Raw genomic sequence first — 26,190 nt, 5'->3', positions numbered from 1 at the left:
GTCTTCAATGCCAATTGACTAAAATACCTCCCCCCGTCCTGTCTAGACCATCAAAGTAACACAACACTTAAAAGTACTAAGGTATGTCACCTCTTTAGGGGGGTTTGATTTCATATTCCCTCACTCTACCTGATCGTGGTACCTTCTCTCTGGTATATTCTAGCAGTGGACCTGACCCCCTGCCCTGACATATCTTGGCCTTGATCCCGTTATAGCCTTAAAGCTTCACTCCTCCCTATCTCTTATGCCTAACCCTAACCCACTTGTTTCTTTTATAATCCCTTTGTCTTTTTGTCCTACTTGGTTTTTGTGAGCTTGGGCTTATGGTCTAGAAGGAGAAGAGGGGGGAGGGGAATGTTAGTGCGTGTTGGTGGTTTTTCTCTTTTTTTCTCTTTTTTTTCTCTCCCCTTTCCATTTCCTCTTAAACCATCACTCACTCACTCACTCACTCACTCACATTCTGTTGAGATGTTCTGATCCCAAATTCAGAGAACTGACTTGTATAGTTTGGGTTTTTCCTGGTCTCTTTCATCTTCTCTTCTACACTATTCTGTTCTGTTCTATTCTTTTCGTTCTTTTCTTTTCTTTCCTTTTCTTTTCTATCGGAGCATCTGCGAGATTTCTGGGTTTTCTTATAGAAACCCCAGTGGCCTCGGGCTACTTGACTTATAGGTAAGATCTCGAGTAACAGGTGTCCAATCTATACAGACACTAATATCTATAAAGTAGTTTCAAAGGCGACTGCAATTGAAGGTTTGATCAACGACCCCATGGGCAATGTTTCTCCAGATAAGACAGTCGGGACAGCCGATGGGACCGCCCCGATATCAGAACAGGGTTAGTCCCTGCTCTTCTCAGAATATTTGTCCAAGAGTTGTCTATTGACTAAATCTCCTCTCAGCTACATCTTCTACTTCAGCCTCACCTCCCAATCTCAGACACCATTCCAGCTTTGCGGAAGCTCGACATGGAACCGCCCATTCTCCTTTAAATATGGGCAACATGGGATACTTCCTTCCAGGCCATCATCCACAAGGCTATGATCAGTCAATACATCATTACCCGACGGCCCAAGGGCAAGGCATGATGTATCCCATGCCAGTGGCTCCGTATGGACCCAACACCGGAGGCATGGCGTACGGCATGCCTTACCCAGCGTATCCGCCGTATGCGATCCCTCAACACCCAGGCCCTGTTCAACATGGAACTCATTACCGGCCACATGGAACCCAAATGCAAAACCTCAGTCCCGGACAAATATCCCCATATGGCTCGGGGTACTACCCTCATTCACCATACCCTCCCCCTTATGGACCTGGGATGCTTCCTGCCGGCCAAATGCCCCAGGCTGCATCTCCAGTCCGCACTAACACGAGCTCGCCATCGAAACCGGACTCTTTGCGCAAAGAAGCCGATAAGCGAATGGCCGATCTGGAATATGACGTCTCAAAGACCATCGTGGATGGATCCAACCCCATGAAATTAGCGCCCCAACCCCAACCACTACTCTCCGGTGAGCTCATTCCCCGCCCTCCCTTCCCTCGGATTTCGCCATTTGGACCCATATCTAATTTTCCATTCATCTAAAGACAGTTCCCCTTCGCAACCAGCCCCGACCGCTCCGAATACCACACGAGGACCACCCCGAAAACCAAAGCAATCCGGCCACGCGCTCTGGGTTGGGAATCTCCCCCAGGAGCCAATGTCGTGGATCTCAAGGATCATTTCTCACAAGAGGCAACAAACGACATCGAAAGTGTGTTTCTGATCTCCAAGAGTAATTGTGCGTTCGTGAACTATAAGTCGGCTACCGCCTGTGCCGCGGCGTTGGCAAGATTCCACGACTCCCGATTCCAGGGCGTGCGTGTTGTCTGCCGATTGCGAAAGGGGTCCAATGCCCCGGGGTCCGGATCTGTAGGGTTGGCAGTTCCTGTGGTGAATTATGCTCCCCGGCCACGATTGGAGGATATTGCTACGTCTACGGCTACGACTACGGCTACTGCTACTGACCCGGGCGAGGACCCTTGCATCGCACCGGAGCTCAGCTCGGCCGCGCCTGCTACAGGGAACTATCCGCCCCCGGCCCGGCTGGTAGATCGTTACTTTATTGTTAAAAGCTTGACAGTGGAGGATCTCGAACTGAGCAAGCAAAGTGGCATTTGGGCTACACAGTCACACAATGAGGCGGTGATGAATCAAGCTTTTGAGGTGAGTATAGACCTATATACAGCACTGCAATGCCGGAAATTGACCTTGGCCCAGACTACTGATTACGTTTATTTAATATTCTCTGCCAACAAATCTGGCGAGTATTTTGGATACGCGCGTATGATGTCGCCGATCAGCGACGACGAGGAGCTGGCCTTGGAGATGCCATCCCGGCCCGACCCGCCGCCCAGTGGACCCGATGAGCTCGACGTGACCCTGACAGCGGCGACCTTGACAGCGCCGCAAGGCCGAATCATCGATGATTCAGTGCGGGGTACTATCTTCTGGGAAGTTGAATCGTCGGAAGATGAGAACGAGAACGAGACCATCAGCGTCAAGAGCGTCGAGCCTGAGGATCCGGAAGAAGGTCAACCCTTTGGTAAACCGTTCCGTATACAATGGATTTCGACGGAGCGAGTGCCCTTTCAGCGCACTCGTGGTCTCCGTAACCCTTGGAATGCAAATCGAGAAATTAAAATCGCTCGTGATGGCACTGAAATCGAGCCGATGATTGGCCGTAAACTGATTCAGTTGTTTCATTTGCCTTGATTTTTTTCCTGATTTTCTAGCTTAAACTTGGGGGGGGGGTATGATCTGCTCTGTCTATAATGACATCGACAAGAGGGGATTCCTTCGGGAACGGCCAAGAAATCGGAAATCTAGCACTTCCAACCCTTTTTTAGGGAAACGAGCAATACACGATGTACGTCCATATTTATTTACTTTTTTTTTTTTTTTTTTTTTTTTGAGCTACGAACACGAATGCTCCCCCTCTTTTCTGCAGGGATTAGCGTTTTGTTGCATGATTCCCCCCCTCCTTCTGTAAACCAGGTTGACTATTTACTGTGTGTGTTATATAGGTGATAAGTTAGAATGAAGGTACCAAGATATATATCATCTACTATATATATAATTATATATATATATATAGTTATAACTATATTCTTATATAACTATAGCTTATATAACTATAGCTTAGATAATAGCTTAGATATGCTTAGATAAACTAATAACCCAAAACGGAGTGCTTAGTCAGCCCGTCGACATCACCACTCTCCACTTAGCGCCACTTTCCCCAGAAAATCGGATGCTTAGCTTTCTTCTGTCTTTCGGTGAACGTATATTCCCCCCTTCTTCTTCTTCTTCCTTCTTCTTCTTCTTCTTCTTCTAACATCTTCTCTAACTTATCCCTTCTTTTTTATTAAATCCCATCTGAATTCTGAATTCTTTAAATCTTTTCAATCTTTCCTCAAATCAAGAATCCCCTCCCCCCTCCACCACACCACTACCATCATTCCACCCTCCTCCCCCTCTTCCAAGTGCTGAGACCACCATTCTCGTCACTTCAATCTTACTCCATTCTCCAATCTTCTATTATATGAGAAGGGCGGCTAGTCCGTCCGCAATTTCCTGCTCTCAGTTCAGACCCTTCTTTATCTGACAATGTCCAACGATCCCACCTCCCCCATCTCGGTCCCACATGCAGAGAACCGTCGACGTCGTGGTTCCATCGCCGACATATTCTCCAAGCCCAGCAACCCATCCAACACCCAGGGTGCAAACCAACAGTCCAACCAGCGTCGGCTGTCAATCACCACGCTAGGCCTCTCGGGTTCCCCCACTCAAGCATCCGCCTTTGGTGGCAACCGCAACTTCCGTCGAGGTAGCCTATCTAGCTCAATGGGCTCCAACGTCCCGGCCGAAGATGCCCTCGAGGATGACCAAGCAACAGGATCCTCGCCTAACTCGCAGTTCGGGAGACGCGTCTCCTTTGGTGCACAGGCCCTGCGTGATGCTCGTGCAGGAAGCATAGGCAATGGTAGAAATTACCCCCCTCCATCTGCCGTAGGCGCGCGCCGTTCCCCTCCGGCTGGTTCAGCCATTGTTACTACCCGTTCTTCCGCAAGTACTTCAACCTCTCCTCAGGATGAGAGATCTAACGCATCACGCCGACCCTTAGGCGAAGGCTTTAACTGGTCAGAGGCCCTCCGCTCTCGTGCCGAGCGTGCCGAGCGTGCCCCTTCCCTCGGCAGCCCTGTCTCCCCACAGGCAGCCCAGCGTTCCGTCGGTCACCACCAGCGTGCTGCTTCCATCGCGTCGATGGAGCAGCCTAGCCGGGAAATGCCCCGTCAGCCTAAGCAGAATAAGCCGGATTTCTTCCAGGAGAAGATCTTGCGAGGTGACTTTATGGATTAGAGGTCTCTAGTCACCTTTTCAAGGGAAGTATATCCTGATCGATGCTACCTGGCCTACCTGGCTTCTTTCCTTTGTTTTTTTTTACTTTTTCTGCATTCGATGCCAAAAGTCTCATCAGACTTGTATCAATTCTGGGTTCTCATCCTGATGTTTCTTCCCAACTCTTCCTCCTCTTTCTACCAATACGTGGAATATGTATCAAAATGATCCATGAAGGATCATCAACTTGTCTCTTTTTTTTTTTTTTTTTTTTTTCAGCACTGGGATCGGCGTTTTCATATGTTTTTGAGCCATTTCCTTACCCATCCCATCCAGATGATGCGGATGTTTTTTTTTTATTCTTATATGACTACCAAATTGACACCCACTGGTCACTGGTTATTGGACTATGAATTGTATTTTGAAGTACTTAATGTCTCCTTTATTCGTTTCAGTATATACACTGAACTCCTCCCGTATGTTTATTATTCCCCATCATCACACAGGCTTCCTCTCGGTCCATATACAGCCCACCACTTCAACTCTTCGTGTCACCAAACGTCACCCCAAGGTCAATCCTTAAGAGAAGTGCGAAGGTCCGGTCCCAGGATTATCCGCTTCCTCAGCAGTCTCAGCATGTGAATGCCCAGGCATCCCCTCCGTCTGCTTCTTGCTCTCCCCACCCTCATCTTCCTTGTTATACTTCTTCGCAACCTTCCGATCCACAAGCTGATCGGTCGTGAGCCGATTCTCCGGCTCCGGCGGCTGCCACTTGCTGCTCTTCCACGGTGGCACACGCATCACATACATCATATCCATCTCCTCAAGCGTCTTATCCTTGCCCTCGATGACAAAGAAGTAAACTATAATGACCGCGAAAAACAGGCACCCGGCAAACACATATCCATATGCAAAGTCAATATCGCCAGTGATAAACGGCGTGAAGAATCCAATCAGGAAATTCCACAGCCAGTTCGACGCAGTCGCCATCGCCATCGCTCGCGCTCGGTACCGTGATGGATACAGCTCGGCCACAATAGCCCACACCATCGGCCCCCACGTCATAGCAAACCCAGTGATGAACAGACAAGCAAACACAACCATCGCTTTACCCGCTCCAGGTGTGTTACGCGGCGTATTAACATCAAGCGAGAAGTGGCCCACAGACGCAAATACCATAAAGCAGATGAACATCCAGATCCCACCTGTGATGAGGGACTTGCGTCGTCCGAAGTGCTCGATCACGTATAGGCCGCCGAATGTCGTGCCGAAGTTCACTCCGCCCAGGATCATCTGCGTCACGAATGTGTTGTCGATTCCTGCTCCGTTGAAGATAACCGTTCCCTATATCATATTAAGCAGGCTCGAACGTGTGTTACGTTACACCCCTTGAAAGAAGGAACACTCACGTAGTAGAAGAAGTAGTTGGCACCGGTCAGCTGCTGCAGAGCTTGGAGCACAATACCAAGTATGATGCGGTACGCCATGCGTGGCCCCTTGAACATCTCAAGCCACCCGCGGATCCCGCCTCGTGCCCCCTGCTCGGCATCCAGCTGTTCCTGGATCTCGGCAATCTCATGCACGATGACCCGATGGTTCTCGGGTACACCATACAGCTTCGACATGGTGCGTCGGGCACGGTCCACACGGCCATTGCGGTAATCGAATCGAGGACTCTCCGGGAAGAAGAGGATGCCGAGACCAAGGACCAGACCCCATAGGAATGTGATCCCGAGTGGGATTCTCCAAGAGGCGGAGCTGTCCATGCTCTCCGTGCCGAAGTTGATGCAGTAAGCGACGAAGATGCCCAGCGTTACGAATAATTGGTACGAGCTGGGATGGTGTTAGGGTTATGGTGGGTATATTGCAATATGTTGGACTGTTGGGTTACTACTTACCACACCATGGCTCCTCGGATGTGTCGTGGTGCAATCTCACCCCTGGTACATGGGCACCAGCAGTGAGCAGGCTCCCACGCCGAATCCGGTTACGAATCGTCCCATCATGAACTGGTACCATTTTCCTGCTGGTGAGGAGATCTGGATGATCAGTCCGATATGGAGGATGATACACCAGAAGAAGATGGACCATTTTCGGCCAATTCGATCGGTCAATGGCCCGGCGAGGAGAGCTCCTATCAAGGTACCGATGGAAAGCTAGAAAGCGTTAGCTTTTTCTTGCTTTTCTTTTTCTTTTTTTTTTTTTTTTTTCTTTTTTCAAAGACATGCAATGGTATTCACTCACCATGGAAACAATCAATCCAGACCGGACATTGTTAAACGTATACGTCCCATCGGGCTTCAGCTGCGCAAACCGCTGCTTGAAGTTCCGCATCTCCAAAAAGCCCGAGATCTGACCAGTATCATATCCGAAAATGACACCACCAATCGAGACAAAGCCGCCTAGCAACACCGACCTCCATGTCACCCATGGCACACGCGACTCGTCCATGTTGCTGCCTCTTTTCTCGCGATCTATCATCGCTGACTGTCCCGACAAGTCCGTCAGTGGCGGGGACTTGGTCCCTGTCCCTCCACCGCTGAGTTTGTTGAGGAATGGGATTTTCATCCTGGAGATGGAATATTGGAGGTGTATATAATATGTGGAATATACAGTTTCATGTGTTATTCCAGATTTGGGTAGGATAGGTTAGGGTAGGGAGAGGATTTGGCGTTAAGAGGACCGGAAATAGGGCTGTTCCCAAGTTATAAAAAGAGCTGATCTAAGTCAAATGTCTCTGTATCGTCATATTGCCACTTCCGGAACACTCGTCGGAGTTAGTACGGTGTAGATCGTCATGCATTGAAGGCGCCACTCGGAGGGTAATTGAAGTATATATATACATATATAACTATATAACTATAGTTAGATATATCTATAACTAGTTAGTTATAGATTATATGTATGTATAGAACAGATTTATAAGAGGTCGCTTATTATATCCTATACCCCCTATACCCCCTATACTCCCTATTTTAGACCAAACTATAGACGCAATAACATCAGATGTCGGGGTATCGTCCGGGGAACTGGTGCCGACAAAGTCGTGACGTCAACCACCCTTTTTGGTTTTTATATTTTTTTCGTAGAGTAAAATCGAATGGTAAATGAATGGTAAATCAATCTGAAATTCAAATAAATTAAATATCTATAGAGAAAATGATGTGTATAACACCTACATAGTCTAGTAAGGAATACCGTTGGTCATCAGTTGGAACTGATCATAACCCTTAGTTGACACGCTCATATACGACTTGCGAACAAGTTCTCGCATGTACTCGGCCGCATCGCGCTCGCTCTTGTCCAACACAAACCGGTCACGGAAATTCTTCAGAGTCTCGGGCTTGAAGCAAGGAAGGCCACTGTCCAGCATGAGGGAGACAATATGGGCCAGCTTCGTGCTATAAGGGCGAGATGCAAGGAATGCCTTCACCACCAACGACTCGAACCACCGGTATGGCTGCGTGTTGGTCGGGTTGTGGGAGCTGCCGGGCAAGTTGATGCCCGAGTTGCCGCCCTGGTGGTGGGCTGGGTCATGGGTTCCACTCATGACGGCGACCATTTCCGAGGTCAACTTGAATGGCGCGCGCTCGAAGCGCACTCCACCAGGCGCAATATCGAAGCAGAATCCAAAGTCAATGTGGATGATATGACCGGCATCATCGATCATGATATTTCCGTTATGTCGGTCCTTGAATTGCAGCAGGTAAGAAATGACTGAGTAGGCTGCCATACTCTTGACGAAGTTGGTGCGCGCCTCTTGGAATCGGATAGAGTCTTCGCCTCCATATTTCGACACAAAGTAGTCATATAGCCCGTTGACGGCCTCGCGGCCGAGCATGTCGCGAGAAATGGAGTTGGGAAGCACATCAATTACACCACAGCCAGGCGCTGTCGAAGTCACCCGGTAAGGGTAGACCCAAACATCTAGACCAATACTGGTGAAGATGCTCCTGAAGGCCGCAATCATCTGCAGGGCGAGCATGTCCTGACGACAATCGTCACCGACCTTGAAGATAGCTGACTGCCAAACTTCATATGTTTCCTGCTCAGGCTCGGAATGATTGGTCAATTGGCGTTGGTGGTGGTGGTGATCACCTGTATTGGCCTCGGCCTTTTCGATCAATCGTGGCCTTGTCTTCTGGATTCGGAACGTCGCCATATAAGGCGCCTTTGCGTGACTTTGCAAGGGCTTGCCAGACTTGCGGTCGATGCCAACGACTACACCATCGGGGTTGCTGGGAAGGTACACTCCAACTTCCACCTTGATCTTACGCAACTCTTCCTCAATCTTCTCCTTCTTCTCGGGCTTACTCCTCTTGATATAGGGGCGAAGTTTGCCGGAGACACCCGTCACTTCATTGAAGAACGAAAATTCTCTCTCGTAGAAGGCACGCTCCTCATCCGAGAAGCTTGAGATCAAGTTATCTAGGAAACGGTCGAGTGTATCTTTGATAGGGTCCGGCTGTTAACGCAGGATGTTAGCCAACGATGGTCAAGTTTCGACAACATCAATACTTACAATTTGAGAGTCCTCATCCTTGAAGGAGTTTGCCTTCATGTTCCAAATAACCTGGTGGGCAAACAATTGAGACAATTTGGCTGTTTCGAGGATGTAGCGGTCTACATAACCCAGAGCATCGAAGCGCAGGGCCTGAATCAGTTGTGGCACAAAGTAGAAGCGAACATCCATCGAATAGCTCTCTAACGCCCGCATGGCGTACTGCAAGATATAAGGATGGTTGCCGTAAGCAGGCATGAAGTATGTGATAGCCTCTGTGGGAGTAACAGGGGCCCAGTATAGCATGTATTTCAACTGGGAACCGACATCAGCGGGCAGGCAGTTGTCAAACATAATCTCCAGAGCGCTTGGCTCCTCAATGACCTTCTCGGGGAAATTGAGTATCAATGATCGAACATCAGCCTGCATTTTGGGCGAGGGGAATCGGGCAGCCATCTGAATAGCCAACCCTGCATTTTCCGCCCAGGCAAGCCGAAGTAAAGATACGGGGCCTTCATCGGGATTCTTGCCTCCAATCGAGGGTATGTGGTGCTTTCGCTCCGGATCTAGGGGGAAGAGCCAGACTCGAAGGCGGGATCGTTCGTTCTCCACGAGGATTTGAAGCAGGTCTTCTTTGGCTTGCAAAGACTTATATGACCCTTGCGCATTGGCAGCGATACCTGCAACGCCTCGTAAAGCTGCGGTCACCTCGCTAAGGACTCTGTCCTCTGCCTTAATCTGCAGCCGATTGCCTCCAAATGACCATCTTGGAGGGTGCCTAAACCAACTCAAAGCGGCAGACAGAATCTGGTCTTTGAGTTTCCAAGATGCACCACTGTTCCGGGGGCTGAGATGCCTCAGAATCCTGAGACCCAGGAGCACAATGCGGAAATGGATTTCTCGCGCCAATGGATGGCCCTCGGTCTTTGAGAGTCCGATAACGGTACTGCCAATCAAGCGACAAAACAGCTGTTGGTCTTGCAGATTTCCTAGACGGATAGCGTTGAAGTGGCTCTCGAAGAAATGAAGAACTCGTAAGTGCGGTGAGAGGGTATCTTGAGCTTTTTGCTGCATGCGAAGCATAAGATCTTTATCAGTTGGCAAAAGTTCAATCTTAGTATGCAGTGGATCAAGGTATTCAAAAGTAGGATCGAACAATCCTTTGCGACGCTTTATGCTTCTTTCCCAAGCCTCAATTACCTCACATAGGATCCGTGGCTCAGTGTTTGGGTTCTCGTGGATGACTCCAAGCCAGAGCGAGACACCAAGCTTGACGGTCTCCTTGGTGAAGATCTGGAAAGGCAATGCAACCAAGTAGTGAACCACGGAGAGTCGTGGCTTGCTGGTGCTGCAGATAAGTCCCGCAGCTTGCCGAAGGACATCCCTGACCTCCACCAGGGGAATCTCCTCGCCAGCAATGCTTCTTCCATATAGACGAGAGAGAGTACTTTCCAAAGAATCAGCAGACTCCGGCAAAATATTAACACGAGGCTGTTCAACATAACCGCTACAGTTATCTCTGTTTAAACTGCCGAGAGAAGGTACCTCTGGACGCCGGTACTTCTGGCGTGTCGTGTATAGTGCCATGAAATCAGATGCGACATTGAAGTCGCTGCTTCCATAGCCATTAATCGATCCAAGTCGTGGGTCACTTTGTGGGACAAAGGAGCCCATCTCGAGAGCGAATGAACGTCCTAGCGAAATGTGTCCGTAGCCACCGTCGTCGTCATATTCGGAAAGATAGGTCTGAAGTAACCCTTTGACATCCAATGGGGCAATGTTCAGGACAGTTGTCACCCAGGTCCTGGCTCGTTCATGGAACCGATTTAGAGTCGCCCTTCTCAGCGCGTAGTTGTCGGGCAATTCGACCTTGACAATGCCCATGGGCGACACCAAGGATGGCTTCCACTCGAACTCATCGAGTTCTCCTTGAAGACAGGAAGACCACATGACGGTAAGAATCTCGAGCAAAGCAAAGAGGGAATTCTTTTCACACAAGGCAGAAGGGCATTCACGAATGATTCTGTCGGCACACTGCGTCGCAATACTTTGAACCCTTTCAATACGATGACAGCAAGCCACCAGGAATCCGGCAAGCTGCTTAGACAGGTAAGGGGTCGAAAAGTCATCGTGCTCAGAGGAAAGTGTAAGAGACAGATAGCAGGCAACCGCTTTGTCTGCAACAGCATTCATGCACACAACCATCTCCGGAGTGGCCAAGGCTGGGTCGAGGAAATAACTGAGCGTCTTGGTAGAGTCCCCGGAGGAGGCACGGAGGCTTTCGACCAAGACTACAGCGTTAAGAAACACTGCTCTTGAATAGTCCAATTTCTTAATATCAGATTCTCGGCCAGGGAGTTCAGAAATTAAAGCTCTCTTCTGCTCTGTACCTCGCTGCGGTCCCATCCCGCGTCTGAGTACCGTATTCAATTCCACGTCGCTCTCCAGAGAATCCATGTGGTTCTCAGCAACCAAAGGGGGAGAATGATGTGCAAGAAGGCGGAGTTCCTTGTAATACCGTTGGGCAACGCTGGAGGTGAGAGATATTCCATGAATGGCAATATTGAACCAAGCATCTCGGAACAAAGTCAGAATGGCTTCATCATAGTCCCACGCTGACCCGGAAGCGGTGGTAGAACTGCATTTGGAAGACACGAGCAGAGCTAGCGGTTTCAAGAGGGGTGTGATATCATCCGCGGCAAAAATAATCTCCTTGTGTCGCTCATACTCAAAATCTGGTACATCACCTTTGTTGATAATGCTTTCCAACAAATGAACCAAATAAATCCTGTGGAGTAGTGATGTTCGATCCAAAGTAATCGAGAGGTAAGCCATGGCACATTGAACAGCATCAGATATGGCGTTCAGGCCTTTGTTGACGCCGTCGAGGTAGATACGTGCATAGAACTTCAATAGAAGCTGGAACTCGGCTTGTCCACCGCTCAAAGCAAGAACGGCAGTTTCCTGGATGATAAAGGCATCGACTGCGACATTGATCTTACCAATCTTTTGGAGAAGCATAGACTGGGCCAATGCACTGATTTTGTCATCATGGCAAGTAGTCGCGACTGTCACGATGGCATGAATGACATTCCTGTAGGTGATAGCATCATCTTCGCCATTTCCCGAGAGCGAAGTCTGGCTTGCATTCTTGGGGTATGCCTCGAGGTTCATCCCTGGCCCGGTATGATCCCCAACGAGTTGGTCTTGGCTAGATTGATCTACGTTCGTGCTTGGGCTTAACGCATTACCAAGTGAATAAAGGGTGGTAATCACAGCGTCCTCGGAAAGAATAGTCAGGATCTGGGCGAGGCACCGACAAGCGACGGCAACGGTAGAGCGAGCCGACACACCTCCCTGGGTCAAGAATTTCAGAAGGCAACGTCTACCAACGGAGGCACCATTTGGAGACATTCTTGCAAGGATGGCGGTACACTTCAAAACTGTCACAGACAGCTCCACGTTTGACATTTGCTGGGAGTCAAGCAATGTGTCCTCGAGCCAGGATAGCAGTACTTCGTTGTTGGTTGCATCTTCACCAAGAATCACGCAGTTAAGGAAGCCTATCAAGGCATGTCCCTTAACCGAGAAGGCAAGGTGCTGCTGCCAAGGAGACCCGACTTGCAGGTAGTCAGAACCATCCTCCAGCAAGTGAATTTCCTCACTAATGATATCCGTAACACGCTCGACCAGAGAGACATCCGCCTCGTCATGGCTCTTGGCAATACCAACCCCAGTCATGTAGTCATCCAAGAGCTGCTCATCGTTCAGGTGCTGGAACCCGATCAGAGAGGCTGCGCATGATTTCACGAAGCGCATATAGCCTTCTTGCACAAGCATAGCACCTAATGGGCGACCATGAGCAGCATAACGACGGGTATACTTTCTCCAGTCCTTGAAAGTATGGTCCGCGACGTTTGCATTGCGGAGAGTGGACGAAGCCGTCTCAACTGCGATTAGGAAATGCTCGGACAGCATCGCACGCAGATGATCGACAATCTGTAGCTTTTCGCTCGCGTGCCAGATTAAGGTGTATTCCGCGGAGGCTTCCATAAACCCAACCAGGGAAACGGCGATTGACAGTACAGTAACAGATTCATGTATAACACCCTGTCGCCCCGCCTCGGGTTTAGAGTATTGGAAAGGTGTGACCGCATTGATAGCCTCGGCGCAGTTGTTCAAATATCCGTGGACAGCATCGATGGCCGTCTGTCGCAGGTCTGGATACTTAGTTCCCAACGACAAGAGCGCGAGAGCTAGGTTGTTCGTGAGCGTTTCCCAAGGCGACGGCTTTACACCATGGAGGAAGGGCGAAGACCGAAATAGCTGGCTATGTGATTCCGGCAAGTATCGAGATAGTTGTAATGCCAACTGAGCAGCATTTTCTGAATCGTTCACCGACGAGGCCGCTTTACATAGGGCCAGAAGGACATCTAGTTCCCGGATTCCCTGTCCGAACGTTAGCCCGCACCCACTACGCTACCGGGTGGTCGGAAGCAATAAAGAGACACACCATTGGAACCTGGGATGTTGGGGCCTGTTGCTTCAAGACCCCATTCAAAGCACCATCAGTCTCGGAAGTTGGTCGAGACTGCTCTGCGAGGCGAGTGAGCTCCGATCCATTGGCAGGTGCCTCAACTGCCAACGCAGCGAGCTTTTGGAAAGCGAAACCTCTAATTCCACCAGATAGACTTTGATTATCTATTAGCATGATCCTCAACCATTGAATGATCCCACATACCCGTCCATTGTGAAGAACCTAGAGGGCCTAAGGTTGGGGGGAATTGGGGGAAACCTGGAGAATGAGGTCAGGGGATATAGCACGTGTGAAACGCGAAGCTTACGGGTCCGAACATCTTTTATTTGTTGTCATGAAGTATACTATTTGTACTATACTATATTATATTATCTTATACTATATTTACAAAATCAAATAGCTTTGGAATATAAATTATATTACTATTTATATATTATATATATATATAGTTATGCTGTATGTATATATATGTAAACATAGATCGTTCCTTCCCTCCTATTTTGAGGCGGAGAGAGAGCCACAGGGGAAGAGAGCTTTCTCCAGACTCTTCTCCCCTCCCTCGAACAAGCTATAGACTTATTCACCACATATCTTTCTTCATTACTTCTTCTTTTCTCTATCTTCTGTGTATTTTCTTTAGTGCAGAATTGAAATACGTCTTTTATTGACATTCCTACCATTGTTGAACTGACCGGCAATTATCGCTAATTGGTCTGGAACCCTCTCCAGTCAGGGTGATACCAGCCTATATTATGGCCCCCCTGTGAGAAAAGCTCGCTCAAGCGAGGAAGGGTACGTTTCACTTCTTTTGGCCCCATTCATTTCCTTACAAGGGTTATTATAGGCTACCGTCGATGAAGATTCGCAAAAGAAACCTCGACGCTCTCAAAGAATCTCGAGTTTAGTTCAACCACAAGACACACCAGTCGATTTGGACTACTTGCCAACCCCAGTCACCGGCCCTCAATCTGTCGCCACCGAGACCCGGAACGAACTGACTGTCACACCCCCGGAAAGCCCGCGCGATAGCCATCAACAAATATCGTCCCAACCGGAATTGTCGCACGCGACTTCCTCGCAGCCAGCATTGGAGGATACCCAGGCGCTTTCACAGTTCTTGTATCCACCCAGAGCATTCGCGGACGATGTAAAGGATGAGGACGCCGAAGGGGTCTGGGGCTACCTGCTACCACTGGATGAGAACGGGAATGGCCCACTTGTGTTGAGGAAACGCGACGATGATACTGCCAAAGCCAAGGGGAAAAAGGCCCAAAAATCCAAGAGCGCCAAGTCACCAGGTGGTTTCTTGGTCGGCCGTCATCCTGAGTGTGGTAAGTAAATAGCTTGGTGGTTGTCAAGTGTCTATTCTGACCATAGTCAGATCGCGTCCTTGAAATTCCCACAATTTCAAACCGACACTTCCTCATTTTTGCCGAAAAGAAGAAAGGCGACATGGTTGCTGTGCTGGAGGATCTCTCTAGTAATGGAACATTTGTTAATGATGCCATTGTTGGGCGTAACAAGCACCGAGAACTGGAGGATGGCGATGAAGTTTCGATTCTAAACGAAGCCCGTTTTGTCTTCCGCTACCCTCGTACGCGGGAAACGAATGGTTTCCGTCAGCAATACCGGATTCTCAACCAACTCGGAAAAGGCCACTTTGCAACCGTTTATCTGTGTGCTGAACGATCTACCGGAGACAAGTATGCAGTCAAGGTTTTCGAAAGGCGCCTCAGTGACTCTCAAAAGTCACAGAACGACAATGCACTGCAACAAGAGATTGCGTTGTTGATGGGCGTTCATCACCCAAATCTACTTTGTCTCAAGGAATCTTTCGATGAAAGTGATGGCGCTTATTTGGTACTCGAATTGGCACCCGAGGGAGAACTGTTTAACTGGATTGTGAACAATAAGAAAATGACCGAGGATGAAACTCGCGGTGTGTTCCGCCAACTGTTTGACGGGTTGAAATATCTGGTACGTATATCCAAAGTCCACATATACAGTACTGGCCCAGTTAATGTGTCATCAGCACGAACGGGGAATTGTGCATCGAGATATCAAGCCGGAAAACATCCTGGTTGCAGACCGAAATTTGAACGTGAAATTGGGTGACTTTGGCCTGGCTAAAATCATTGGGGAAGAATCTTTCACGACAACCCTGTAGGTGAAAGCTTGTCCATGTCCATGTGAACGATGGCTAACATTTGCTTCCAGCTGTGGTACACCAAGCTGTAAGTCACAAAGTATAGGACCTCGAAACCTTGGATATTGGTACTAATTTCGCAGACGTTGCCCCGGAGATTTTGCAAGATAGTCACCACCGAAAATACACCAAGGCTGTGGATGTCTGGTCCCTTGGTGTTGTTCTCTACATCTGCCTCTGTGGCTTCCCACCATTCTCGGATGAACTCAACACTCCAGAGAACCCATTGACTCTCGCCCAACAGATTAAGATGGGCAGGTTTGACTACCCGTCACCATATTGGGACTCTGTTGGCGACCCCGCTCTGGACTTAATCGACCGGATGCTTACCGTGGATGTCGACAAGAGAATCACGGTGGATGAGTGTCTCGAGCACCCCTGGATGACCGGACAGTACCCGAATGTCACTGACAGCACAGATAATCTGACGGGCGCTCTTGGTAGACTGGACTTTTCTAAGCGCAAGTTTCAACGGGAGCGAACCTTGTTGAGCAGCATCAACCATGCTCATTTCAGCGAGCACGCCGAAGGCAGTGAGAAACCGGTCAAAGTATTTCGAAATGAAGCCGGGAAGCGTGTCCACAACCGACCAGCCAAGGCTTCCCACCGTGAAGTCTCACCAAGTGGTAACCGGGACCCGAAAGATTTCATTAACATTGGGGAGCGTGGTGATCCCACCTTGTACGACAACTAAGGGGTATTGTGGCTTTGTACGACTTTTTTTTGGTTATTCTTATTGACTCTTGCGTGTGGAAATATCATTATCAGGGTGTTCAACCGGGGATTGTATGTATTATTAGGTTAAAACAGGGAATGAGACATGTACTAGTACTCAACATAACTAGTAACTAGTCCATCTACGTCCATCTACGGGAATCCCTTGACCGGAGTGGCGTGATATACAACTATTAGTTCGGTATACAATACATATAATAATAATAATATAATACAGTAATAAAAGAACTTACGATATGCAATTAAATGGCCCATCTATTCTAGACCATTACAGTATGTTGTATAACTATAACTAGTTATAGGGTTAACTAGTTAGTTATAGGGAGATGAGATGCCCAGGCACAACTCCATAAAAGGGCGGGTCTCGCTCGCCGAATGAGATCCAACTTAATTATTTTCCTCGGCTCCTTCGCCTCCTGGATCTTCATTCTACTTCTCTTCCCCCTCCCTCTCTCTCTCTTTGGAATTCAATTGGAGGCTTCACAAATAGGGGTATAGGGTCATTGTGAGTCCCGTTTTCTCTTTTTCGCTCTTTCTTTTTCTTCTTTCACCTCTCTCCTTTTTGCTTCGGGACCAACATGGGCCTTTTCGCAAGTTTCCTCGCAACCTTCTGCGAGCATTGCTCAACCCAGTCCAACTACACTTTGGCTGGTGTCGGAGCACTCTCATTCATTGCGCTATCAATCGTGATCAATGTGTTGCGCCAGCTCTTCTTCAAGAAAGCCCATGAGCCCCCCGTGGTCTTCCACTGGTTCCCCTTTGTTGGAAGTACCATCAGTTATGGCATGGACCCATACACCTTCTTCAACCAGAGTCGCGCAAAGGTATGTCGATCGTAGATGGCTGGTTGGCCCACGGCAGGATTCAATTGCTAATTTGGTGGTTAATCGCTGGCAGTATGGTGACATCTTCACTTTCGTCCTCCTCGGCAAGAAGACCACCGTCTACCTAGGCACCAAGGGCAACGAGTTCATCCTCAATGGCAAGCTTCGTGATGTGAATGCCGAAGAGGTTTACTCCCCCCTCACTACCCCCGTCTTCGGTCGTCACGTCGTCTACGATTGCCCTAATGCTAAGCTCATGGAGCAGAAGAAGGTACGAAGGAATGGATTTTCCAAACACAAAGCCCGGCTGCTGACCGATGCATAGTTTGTCAAATTTGGTCTTACTTCCGAAGCACTTCGGTCTTATGTTCACTTGATCACCAATGAGGTCGACGACTTCGTGAAGAATTCCCCCGCTCTCCAGGACCCCAAGGGTACTTTCAACGTTTCCAAGGTCATTGCCGAAATCACAATCTACACAGCATCCCGCTCGTTACAAGGACAGGAAGTCCGTGATCGATTCGACTCGACCTTTGCGGAAATGTACCACGACCTCGATAAGGGTTTCGCTCCCATCAACTTCATGCTGCCATGGGCCCCGCTCCCCCCACAACCGCAAGCGCGATGCTGCACAGAAGAAGATGACTGAGACCTACCTGGATATCATCAAGGCGCGCCGCGCATCGGGTGATAAGAAGGACTCCGAGGATATGGTCTGGAACTTGATGTCGTGCACTTACAAGAATGGCACCCCGATTCCCGACGAGGAAATTGCCCACATGATGATTGCGTTGCTTATGGCAGGTCAGCACTCTTCATCCTCCACTGCTGCCTGGATTGTTCTACGTCTGGCCACCTGTCCTGAGATTGTGGAGGAGCTTTACCAAGAGCAACTCCAGATTCTGGGATCCGACCTGCCTCCTCTCACCCACGAAGGACTTCAGAAGCTCGACTTGCACGCCAAGGTGATCAAGGAAACCCTCCGTATCCACGCTCCTATCCACTCGATAATTCGTGCTGTCAAGAACCCCATGCCTGTGGAAGGTACTTCTTACGTTATCCCTACCACTCACAATGTCCTCTCTTCTCCCGGTGTTACTGCTCGCTCTCCGGAGTTCTTCCCCGAGCCCCTGAAGTGGAACCCCCACCGCTGGGATGAGGCTGAAACCGAGACTACCAAGGAGGAAGAGGAGCAGATCGACTATGGTTATGGACTGGTTACCAAGGGCACCAACAGTCCCTATCTGCCTTTCGGTGCTGGTCGCCATCGCTGCATTGGTGAGCAGTTCGCCTATGTGCAGCTGGGCACAATCTTGGCTGCCCTGGTGAGACACTTCAAGTTCTCCCAGCCTAGCGCCGATATACCTTTCCCCGAGACAGATTATTCGGTAAGTGATGCTCTATTGCGATCAACTTGGCGTTTGACTAACCATATTATAGTCCCTCTTCTCTAAGCCTCTGGGTACATCATTTGTTCAGTACGAGAGACGTGGAGTCAAGGCATGATCGGAGTTACGTTTTTATTTTTATCTTCATTTTTAGAAAAGATTCCCATTCAAATTTTGATCCCATTTTAATGCCCGGCATTGATACAGCAAAGATTCAGACATGAACTTCAGACCAGTTCACCAAGTGGATTTGACCGCTCTTGCATCATGGATTTCCCTCTTTCTTCACTTTGAAACGATTTCACTGTATGAATATCTACTTCTCTTGCGACTTTGAATCGCATGCTTCTCCAAATGTTTCCATAGCTCAATCATATTATTTTAATCGGATATAAGAACACTTCACTTATCTCGAAGAAGTAAAAGAATGTGAATTAAAAAAAAAGGAAATCATGATTGCAATAGTATGGCAATAGTAAGTATATAGTACAGTTCAAATTCGAACATCCAGGCTCAACAAGAAATATGCAAGATACACAAAAGTGGTATTTCACCGCTCACATTCACGCCTTCTTTCTCTCATCCAGCCTCTTCTTGTTCTGAACCTCCCGGCGTCGTCGTTCACCACCATCAACCTTCTGTCCCCGTTTGTCCTCCCACATGCCCTCCTGAACCGAAATAGTAGCAGCAGTGCCATTGGAACCCTTCAAAGGCTGAAGGAACGGACCCATGGGCTGGCAGCCACGGTGAATCTTCATGTGCGCAAATTTCTTGACCAGTTGTTTTTTGCCATACTGATAAGTAGTGACATCAGGTGCCAGGTTGACAATGGCTTTCACCATGCCAGGTGACAGTGTAGCGGAAGAAGTTTGAACGGCAGCTTGTTGTGTGAGGCCTCTGGCATTAAGAGGCACTTCAACAACCCGCAATTGTGCAACCCCATCAACCACAGTCTCCAGGTCACCTCCAGGGCCGTACAGTCCGTTCCTGAATTTCTCGCGCTTCCGGATCAGGTACCGTCGCTGGCGGGCTGGCTCAATGCCGGCTTGGCGGAGCTGGTTGGAGTTTAAGGTGAAAAGTTCTTCCCATGAGGGAATTTTGCTCGCTTGCTTGGACATTTCACGGCCAATCAGCGTGAGGAAAGTCTGGACATCAGGAACGAAAGGGGTCGGAGATGGCACGGGTGGGGGCGCGTTCTTGTGGAGTGATCGGATGTATTGGTTGGAAACTGACACAGGCTTGAAAAGGCGTGCTGTCAAGCTGCCAAGCGGTGAATTGCGCATTGCCATGAGGCTCATGGTGAAGGTGTTTGCGGGTAGGATGCCACACGCCCCGACTTTGCTAGTAACTCTCGTGGTTTTTTCTCCCTGGGAAAATTGGATTTGTAGTGTTATCGATGAGTGGAACCGTTGAGCAATGCCTTTGAAATTGACAGGTTTCCAGCAGTTGCCGAGGAATTGGCCGGGGGGTCACTGTTGACTGACTTGGAGAAATTTCGGGAGTCGCCAGCAAAGTCCAGGATCAACAATATTCCGGGCCTATCTTGGGGGAAATGACATCGACCCTCATATTTCGACACTTACGGCCTTCACCTCAAAAAGGATATGCTAAAAATGATCTCTTAATATTTACAGTGGCCACCAAATTATATGTGGCTGTCTTTTTCTTTTTCTTTTTAATTTCTTGTCACTCCCTAAGGTTTGACCTTTTGCTTCAAACCACTCTAATCATGGCACTCTCACCTTTTGGCTCTCGTTCGCCATCCATGACCGTGCATTCTCCCAATACAGCAATCAGACTGAGAGCCACTGCTGCACAGAACTCACTGACTGGACCGGCATCTGCAGCTGTGTCAAAGCCTGTACAGAGTGGGGATCGCGAGCTCACCGAACAGTTGAATATTGATGTCCGGGAACGATACGTCAAAGGTATTTGAGAACGTCTGTTATATTGTTGTTTTTTCTGCGGACCGGTATACTGACAGAGGACCAGACAAGAAAGTAGGAGAAGGTACATACGCCGTGGTATATGTTGGCCACCTCCGACACGATCCATCATCCCTCGTTGCGATCAAGAAGATCAAAGTCAATGCCGAATACAAAGATGGACTTGCTATGGATGCGGTTCGTGAAGTGAAGTACCTTCAAGAGCTGAAACATCCCAACGTCATTGCGCTCCACGATGTTTTCTCTTCCAAGGATCAAAATCTGAGCTTGGTTCTTGAGTTTCTTCCCGGTGGAGATCTTGAGATGCTCATCAAAGATAATGATATCCACTATGGTGTGGCTGATATCAAAGCTTGGATGGGGATGCTTGCCCGGGGTGTATGGTGGTGCCATGAGAATTTTGTTCTTCACCGGGATATCAAACCGAACAACTTGTTGATCGCGGCCGATGGGGAGGTCAAATTGGCCGATTTCGGTCTCGCCAGATCGTTCGCCGATCCCTTGTTTAACATGACCCATCAGGTCATCACTCGGTGGTATCGACCACCCGAGCTTCTCTACGGTGCGCGCCAATACTCCGGGGCGGTGGATGTTTGGTCCATGGGGATGGTGTTTGCCGAGCTCCTGATCCGGGTTCCATTTGTGGCGGGCAACACCGACCTGGACCAAACCTCCAAAATATGCGAAGCGTTCGGCACACCAACGGAGGAGAATTGGCCCGGGGTCAGCAAGCTGCCCTATTACATTGCTACCGACAAGGCCCATTTGGTGCCGTTGCAAGGGCGTGATTTCTTCATGCGACAGTTCCCCACTGCAGGTCCAGTGGGCGCCGATCTGCTGATGTCGATGTGTGCGCTTGATCCACGCAAGCGCAGTACGGCTGTCCAGTGTTTACGACACAACTGGTGGACGATTGAGCCCCGTCCGACCCAGAATGAGGATCTCCCCCGGAAATCTGGTGGGACTAAAAAGATGGGCGATGATTTGACGCGACGTGGTGGCGAGGTGGATGAGGGCATGTTTAAGAGCGCTGCCCGGCAACTGGACTTTGGTATGAAATAATGACACAATCAAGAGAAAATACAATATACAATATAGAACAAAGAACAAAGAACAAAGGAGCATGGTAGTAATGGTATTATTAGTGCCATGCCAACCCTTAGTCGAGACACTCGATAGTTATACATGGTATTGGCATCGAGTCAAGAGTTAATGACAGCTTTAAGTGGAGAGAGAATTCTCCCCACGATCACCCTGTCATGTTGCACTGTTCTCACTGTTCAATTGAGTTAGGACTAACTACTCCGTACAAGCCATATAAAAAGATATAAACTCCCTTGCATGCCCTAGGTATATTCCTCGCTTCTAATTTGGAGAAATTTAAAAAAGAAATTGAGGTTCTCCAAATGACAAATTCATAGTTTGGGTCTCTATACTTTCTATATTTTGTGGTTTTTAGTTTGTATGCTATAGATCTATAGATGTATGTATAGAGGTATAGAGGTATAGAGGTATAGAGGTATAGAGGTATAGAGGTAGTTATATCACGGCATACGGGACGTAAATGAGGATCAACGACTAATTTTAATTTTTTTTGGGCTTCGATGTCAATCTTTGCTGCATTCGAACAATAGCCGTTACCTACAACATATGTTGTAGGTATCTCTCGAACAGGAGTTCATCCCAAGCTTCACCTTTATAGGGGAGAGAGTTACCTCGACTTATATGGTCCCTATACTCCTTCAACCCTTAAGGGATTCTCACAACATCGTCTACACTTACAACAGACTTACTTTACCTTGAAGATTTAAAATAATCAGATTGGGCTCCACCTAAAAAAAAAAAGAAGTGCAGACTTCAACATCTCATTCGCCCCCTTTTTCCTTTTCCCAAGCCTGAAACCTCCACTTTAAGCCTATCATTATTGAAAGATGCCCCGAGCTTCCCAGGGAATTTCCCCTGCCATTTATGTTGAAGGTGTTGTTTAGTTTAATCTTTTCCCCCTTTCTTTTTTATACTTTGGTTCTACTTTGTATAGGGTATAGCCAGCGTAGGGGGATTAACAGAAGGAGAGAAGAGGGGAAGAGGAGGAGAGAGGAGGGGAGGAGGAGTAGAGTAGGAATATACCTATATAGGCATTATACCTATAACTATATATATAAGTATATAACTAACTATATATAAGTAACTAACTATAACTAACTAACTAGTTATAACTACGGAGTAAGTGAAATAAAATAAGTCTGGCCCCAACCTCTCTGCGGGGATTAGATGATACGTTTTTTCCCTCTCTTCGCGTCTTTACTCTTTACGTCTCTCTCTATCTTTGCCTCTCCTCTCCTCTCTGTCTCTCTGTCTCCCTCTCTCCCTCCCTCTCTCTCTCTCTTCTTACCTTTCTACTCTTATCTTTACCTGGAGGTTGTCATCCCATTCGGTCATTGCAACATTGCAACATTGCGCGTTTGAATCTGTGAGTACCCGAGATCATAACATCCCGTGTTATTGTCTACTACATTTTGATCTCCAACGGGCGAAAAAAAAAAAAAAAAAAAAGCAAAGAGTGGAATCATTTTATCAGGTCCCAGTCAAGGGTCCTAATCCTCATGTCTCATTTGGCTAACTTGGGGGGATGAAAAATGATACAGGCTCTCAATCCGCCCGCATGGCCATCGCGTTCACTTTTTAAATCTATTTCCCATCTCATTAAGAGATACAAAGTCGCCATGGCCTCAATGTCAACAATACCACAGTCGCTGTCGCGACCAGTTCCAAATCCACCAGCTGGATCATTACCTCTCCCCAACCCTAAACCCAGAAAATCCACGGGTTCCGACACGCCACGGGCCGCATCCCCCTACCAAACCTCCAAACTACGGACCCCATCCAGCCCCAAACTATCCCTCAAGTCCCCTCTATCAACTTCAAACTCAACCTCCAACTTAAATTCCACCCGGTCAGCTTCCGGGGGGCGCACTCCCGGTAGTCCCGACAAATCTTTGCGCCGAACAATCAGTATCGCCTCATTCCCTCAACCACCAAAGGCCAGCAGCCGTCCATCCACTGCATCATCGCTCTCTGGCATCCAGGGTGCTACTTCTAGTGTGCGACCTCAAAGAAGCTCACGACTGAGCACAGGAACCACGAGTAGCTATCGAAGCTCGAAAACTCCATCATTACTCAACGGTAGTGGGGAGGGGAAATTCATATCAAGTGGAGATGCGCGAGACCCAGAGACGTCTCCAACCCACAGTAGAAGTTCTTCCGCCCAGGGTTCTTGCTCAACGAGTGCGACGACGTTTGAGGACGCAGATGATGCGACGGGAAAATCTAGCTCGAAGCCAAAGGAGCTCAAAGGCAATGTACTTGTCAGCGTGCGTGTTCGTCCCGACAACAACAGTGGTGGAGAGACTCCCCGAAATCATGGCGAATGGTCCGTCGATAGCCGGCAAAGCCTCATCTCATACCGTGGGAAAGAAGGAGGCGATTACTTTTATGGTGAGAATGATACTGATATCGTCTTCCACTCACTTGCCCACGTAACTAACCCTTGCACAGATAATGTCTTTAATCCACAAGAAAACAACGCCAAAGTTTATGATTCGGCTGCTAAACGTCTCGTTCGGCGTGTCATGGAGGGTTATCATGGAACGGTCTTTGCATATGGCATGACGGGAACCGGAAAGACTTTTTCTATGCAGGGAACAGCAACTTCCCCCGGAGTAATCCCGCTCGCGATCACCGATATCTTTTCCTTTATCAGAGAAACCCCACACCGGGAATTCTTGCTGCGGGTCAGCTATCTGGAAATTTACAACGAGAAGATTAATGACCTCCTTTCCGCTTCCGCTGCCAACGCCCCCGCCGGAGCCCAGCAGGAGGAAATCAAATTGAGAGAGGACAGCAAACGAGGAGTATATGCAACGCCGCTCAAGGAAGAGATCGTCCAGAGTCCAACACAACTACTTCGTGTCATCGCCCGAGGTGACCATGCACGACGAACGAGCAGCACACAGTTCAATGCGCGCAGTTCTCGAAGTCACGCGGTGGTTCAAATTGTGGTTGAGAGTCGGGAGCGAGTGCCCTCCGGCAGCTCTCAGGATAAGCGCTCCGGGATCGCCCCGGGTGGTGTGCGGGTGTCAACCTTGAGTCTGATTGATCTGGCTGGCTCTGAACGTGCAGCTGAGGATAAGGAACGCCGCACAGAAGGAGCTCATATCAACAAAAGCTTGCTCACTCTGGGCACCATCATCTCTCGGCTCTCGGAAAACAAGGATAAGCAAGGCAACCCCACGGACCGCGATGGGAGACATTTGCCTTACCGCGACAGCAAACTGACCAGGCTCCTGCAACCAGCCTTGTCCGGTGGCTCGTTGGTGAGTATTCTGTGTACCATTCAATTCACGAGCGCTATCAATTCGCATACCGGTGAAACTCTGAATACCATGAAATTCGCTGCGCGGGCGAAGAATAATATTGTCAGTCATGCCAAAAAGGCCGAGGAGGCATACGGGGGCGGCGGTGGTGATTCCGGAAGTCGGGTACTACTTGAGCGATACCGCATGGAGATCCAGGCTCTTCGCGGTCAGCTTGACACCCAGGCCAAATCCCAGGCGGAGAAGGAACTCAAATGGGACGAACAGCAGTATGAAAAGGAAGCACAAGCCCGACACGAGGAACAGGTGTTGGAAATGCAGTTGGCTCGGACTGCGCTCAAAGAGCGGATCGAGCATCTCAATCGCCTGATCTTGAGCTCCAAGTCCACCGGTGTGAACAACCATAACAGCCTCTCTGCGTTTGGGCGTCTTTCCCGCATGTCTACAACGGATTCGGGTTCGCGGTCACTACGTTCTTCCGCCAGCCAATCTACACTGGGAGCCGGCCATTCATCGATCCGGCCCATCTCGTTCATGTCTGTCAATAGCAACGATCCCTCGTCAGCTATGCCATACCCAGGAGGTTCGTTTGGCAACGAGGACGAATATGACCTTGGTGAGTTTGGCGATGGCAAAGCCAGCCTGCAACGACAGGTCACTGCGCTGCAGGCTGATCTCGGTGATAAGAACCGGTACATATCTACCCTAGAGCGCCGGCTGCTTCAGGCAAGACGGTCCAGTCATTCCCGAATGTCAGGGGCCATTAAGCCCGCGAATCCCACAATTGCCGAGCATCCAGATGTCTCGACTTTGGTTCGCGAGAAAGATATGGAAATCAATGAACTCCGGTTGCAGCTCGATGATAAGGATCGCATGCTTGCTGCGCTTCGATCCGCAGCTCGGCATCGAGACTTGGCTGCTGTCACCAATGACTCGCAGTCACCAGAGCTGAAGAGCAAGAATGGGTCCAGTGCTGGGGATGCAGACAGTTTTGCAGGAACCAATGGCTTCATTGCGCAATCCGAGAGTCCAGACAAGCGCCCCTTGTCTGGTGAAAGTGAGAAGGGGGATGGGGATGCGGGGAAGAATATGGACGAAGTCTCACGAATGCTGGAGGAAATGATCCAGGGTCGAGCAGAAAGTGGGCACAATGCTAAGAACAGGAGTATTACTAGTGAAAGCCGACGAGTATCCTCATCAGCGGAGGTGCCGAGTCTAAACCCAACTGCTGCCTCATGGGATCCAAACCTCAGCTCGCCATTCCGAGGATGAGAACCTCAAAGCGTTGTTTTTCTTC

At 49.0% G+C, this 26,190-nt stretch overlaps 9 protein-coding genes across 9 annotated transcripts; 6 read left to right on the top strand and 3 right to left on the bottom strand.

The window, feature by feature from the left end:
• Window positions 1-770: 770 nt before the first annotated feature.
• N7516_010393 (putative YT521-B-like splicing factor) lies at window positions 771-2,757 on the top strand (the record flags this gene model as incomplete). Its single annotated transcript, XM_057223112.1, has 4 exons — window positions 771-837; window positions 902-1,513; window positions 1,658-2,208; window positions 2,263-2,757. 4 exons carry the CDS (start codon window positions 771-773, stop codon window positions 2,755-2,757), a joined length of 1,725 nt encoding a protein of 574 aa, XP_057070333.1.
• Window positions 2,758-3,651: 894 nt separating this feature from the next.
• N7516_010392 (uncharacterized protein) lies at window positions 3,652-4,404 on the top strand (the record flags this gene model as incomplete). The annotated part of the gene is made up of 1 exon (XM_057223111.1): window positions 3,652-4,404. The coding sequence occupies one exon, from the start codon at window positions 3,652-3,654 to the stop codon at window positions 4,402-4,404; it is 753 nt and encodes a 250-aa protein (XP_057070332.1).
• Window positions 4,405-4,962: 558 nt separating this feature from the next.
• N7516_010391 (sugar porter family MFS transporter) lies at window positions 4,963-6,951 on the bottom strand (the record flags this gene model as incomplete). The annotated part of the gene is made up of 4 exons (XM_057223110.1): window positions 4,963-5,727; window positions 5,793-6,216; window positions 6,322-6,539; window positions 6,628-6,951. 4 exons carry the CDS (start codon window positions 6,949-6,951, stop codon window positions 4,963-4,965), a joined length of 1,731 nt encoding a protein of 576 aa, XP_057070331.1.
• Window positions 6,952-7,567: 616 nt separating this feature from the next.
• stt4 (1-phosphatidylinositol 4-kinase STT4) lies at window positions 7,568-13,633 on the bottom strand (the record flags this gene model as incomplete). Its single annotated transcript, XM_057223109.1, has 4 exons — window positions 7,568-8,848; window positions 8,906-13,333; window positions 13,398-13,575; window positions 13,626-13,633. The coding sequence occupies 4 exons, from the start codon at window positions 13,631-13,633 to the stop codon at window positions 7,568-7,570; spliced, it is 5,895 nt and encodes a 1,964-aa protein (XP_057070330.1).
• A 532-nt stretch (window positions 13,634-14,165) lies between these two features.
• Window positions 14,166-16,321, top strand: N7516_010389 (uncharacterized protein; the record flags this gene model as incomplete). Its single annotated transcript, XM_057223108.1, has 6 exons — window positions 14,166-14,213; window positions 14,266-14,752; window positions 14,803-15,398; window positions 15,454-15,584; window positions 15,639-15,655; window positions 15,711-16,321. Coding segments are annotated over 6 exons (1,890 nt in total), but the record flags the coding sequence as incomplete, so codon positions are not given.
• Window positions 16,322-16,940: 619 nt separating this feature from the next.
• On the top strand, window positions 16,941-18,692 carry N7516_010388 (cytochrome P450; the record flags this gene model as incomplete). Its single annotated transcript, XM_057223107.1, has 5 exons — window positions 16,941-17,186; window positions 17,260-17,457; window positions 17,512-17,694; window positions 17,807-18,574; window positions 18,627-18,692. The coding sequence occupies 5 exons, from the start codon at window positions 16,941-16,943 to the stop codon at window positions 18,690-18,692; spliced, it is 1,461 nt and encodes a 486-aa protein (XP_057070328.1).
• Window positions 18,693-19,137: 445 nt separating this feature from the next.
• N7516_010387 (mitochondrial 37S ribosomal protein mS41) lies at window positions 19,138-19,872 on the bottom strand (the record flags this gene model as incomplete). Its single annotated transcript, XM_057223106.1, has 1 exon — window positions 19,138-19,872. One exon carries the CDS (start codon window positions 19,870-19,872, stop codon window positions 19,138-19,140), a length of 735 nt encoding a protein of 244 aa, XP_057070327.1.
• A 427-nt stretch (window positions 19,873-20,299) lies between these two features.
• kin28 (TFIIH complex serine/threonine-protein kinase subunit KIN28) lies at window positions 20,300-21,582 on the top strand (the record flags this gene model as incomplete). Its single annotated transcript, XM_057223105.1, has 2 exons — window positions 20,300-20,502; window positions 20,567-21,582. Exons 1-2 carry the CDS (start codon window positions 20,304-20,306, stop codon window positions 21,580-21,582), a joined length of 1,215 nt encoding a protein of 404 aa, XP_057070326.1. The 5' UTR covers window positions 20,300-20,303.
• Window positions 21,583-23,243: 1,661 nt separating this feature from the next.
• N7516_010385 (putative kinesin family protein (KipA)) lies at window positions 23,244-26,165 on the top strand (the record flags this gene model as incomplete). The annotated part of the gene is made up of 2 exons (XM_057223104.1): window positions 23,244-24,015; window positions 24,076-26,165. 2 exons carry the CDS (start codon window positions 23,244-23,246, stop codon window positions 26,163-26,165), a joined length of 2,862 nt encoding a protein of 953 aa, XP_057070325.1.
• Window positions 26,166-26,190: the final 25 nt, after the last annotated feature.

Source organism: Penicillium verrucosum, assembly GCF_028828655.1.
Source record: "Penicillium verrucosum strain IBT 35672 chromosome Unknown utg000004l_segment0_segment0, whole genome shotgun sequence".
NCBI classification, from domain to species: Eukaryota; Fungi; Ascomycota; class Eurotiomycetes; order Eurotiales; family Aspergillaceae; genus Penicillium; species Penicillium verrucosum.
Note: the sequence above shows the minus strand (reverse complement) of the source record. Positions and strands in the feature narration are given on the sequence as shown.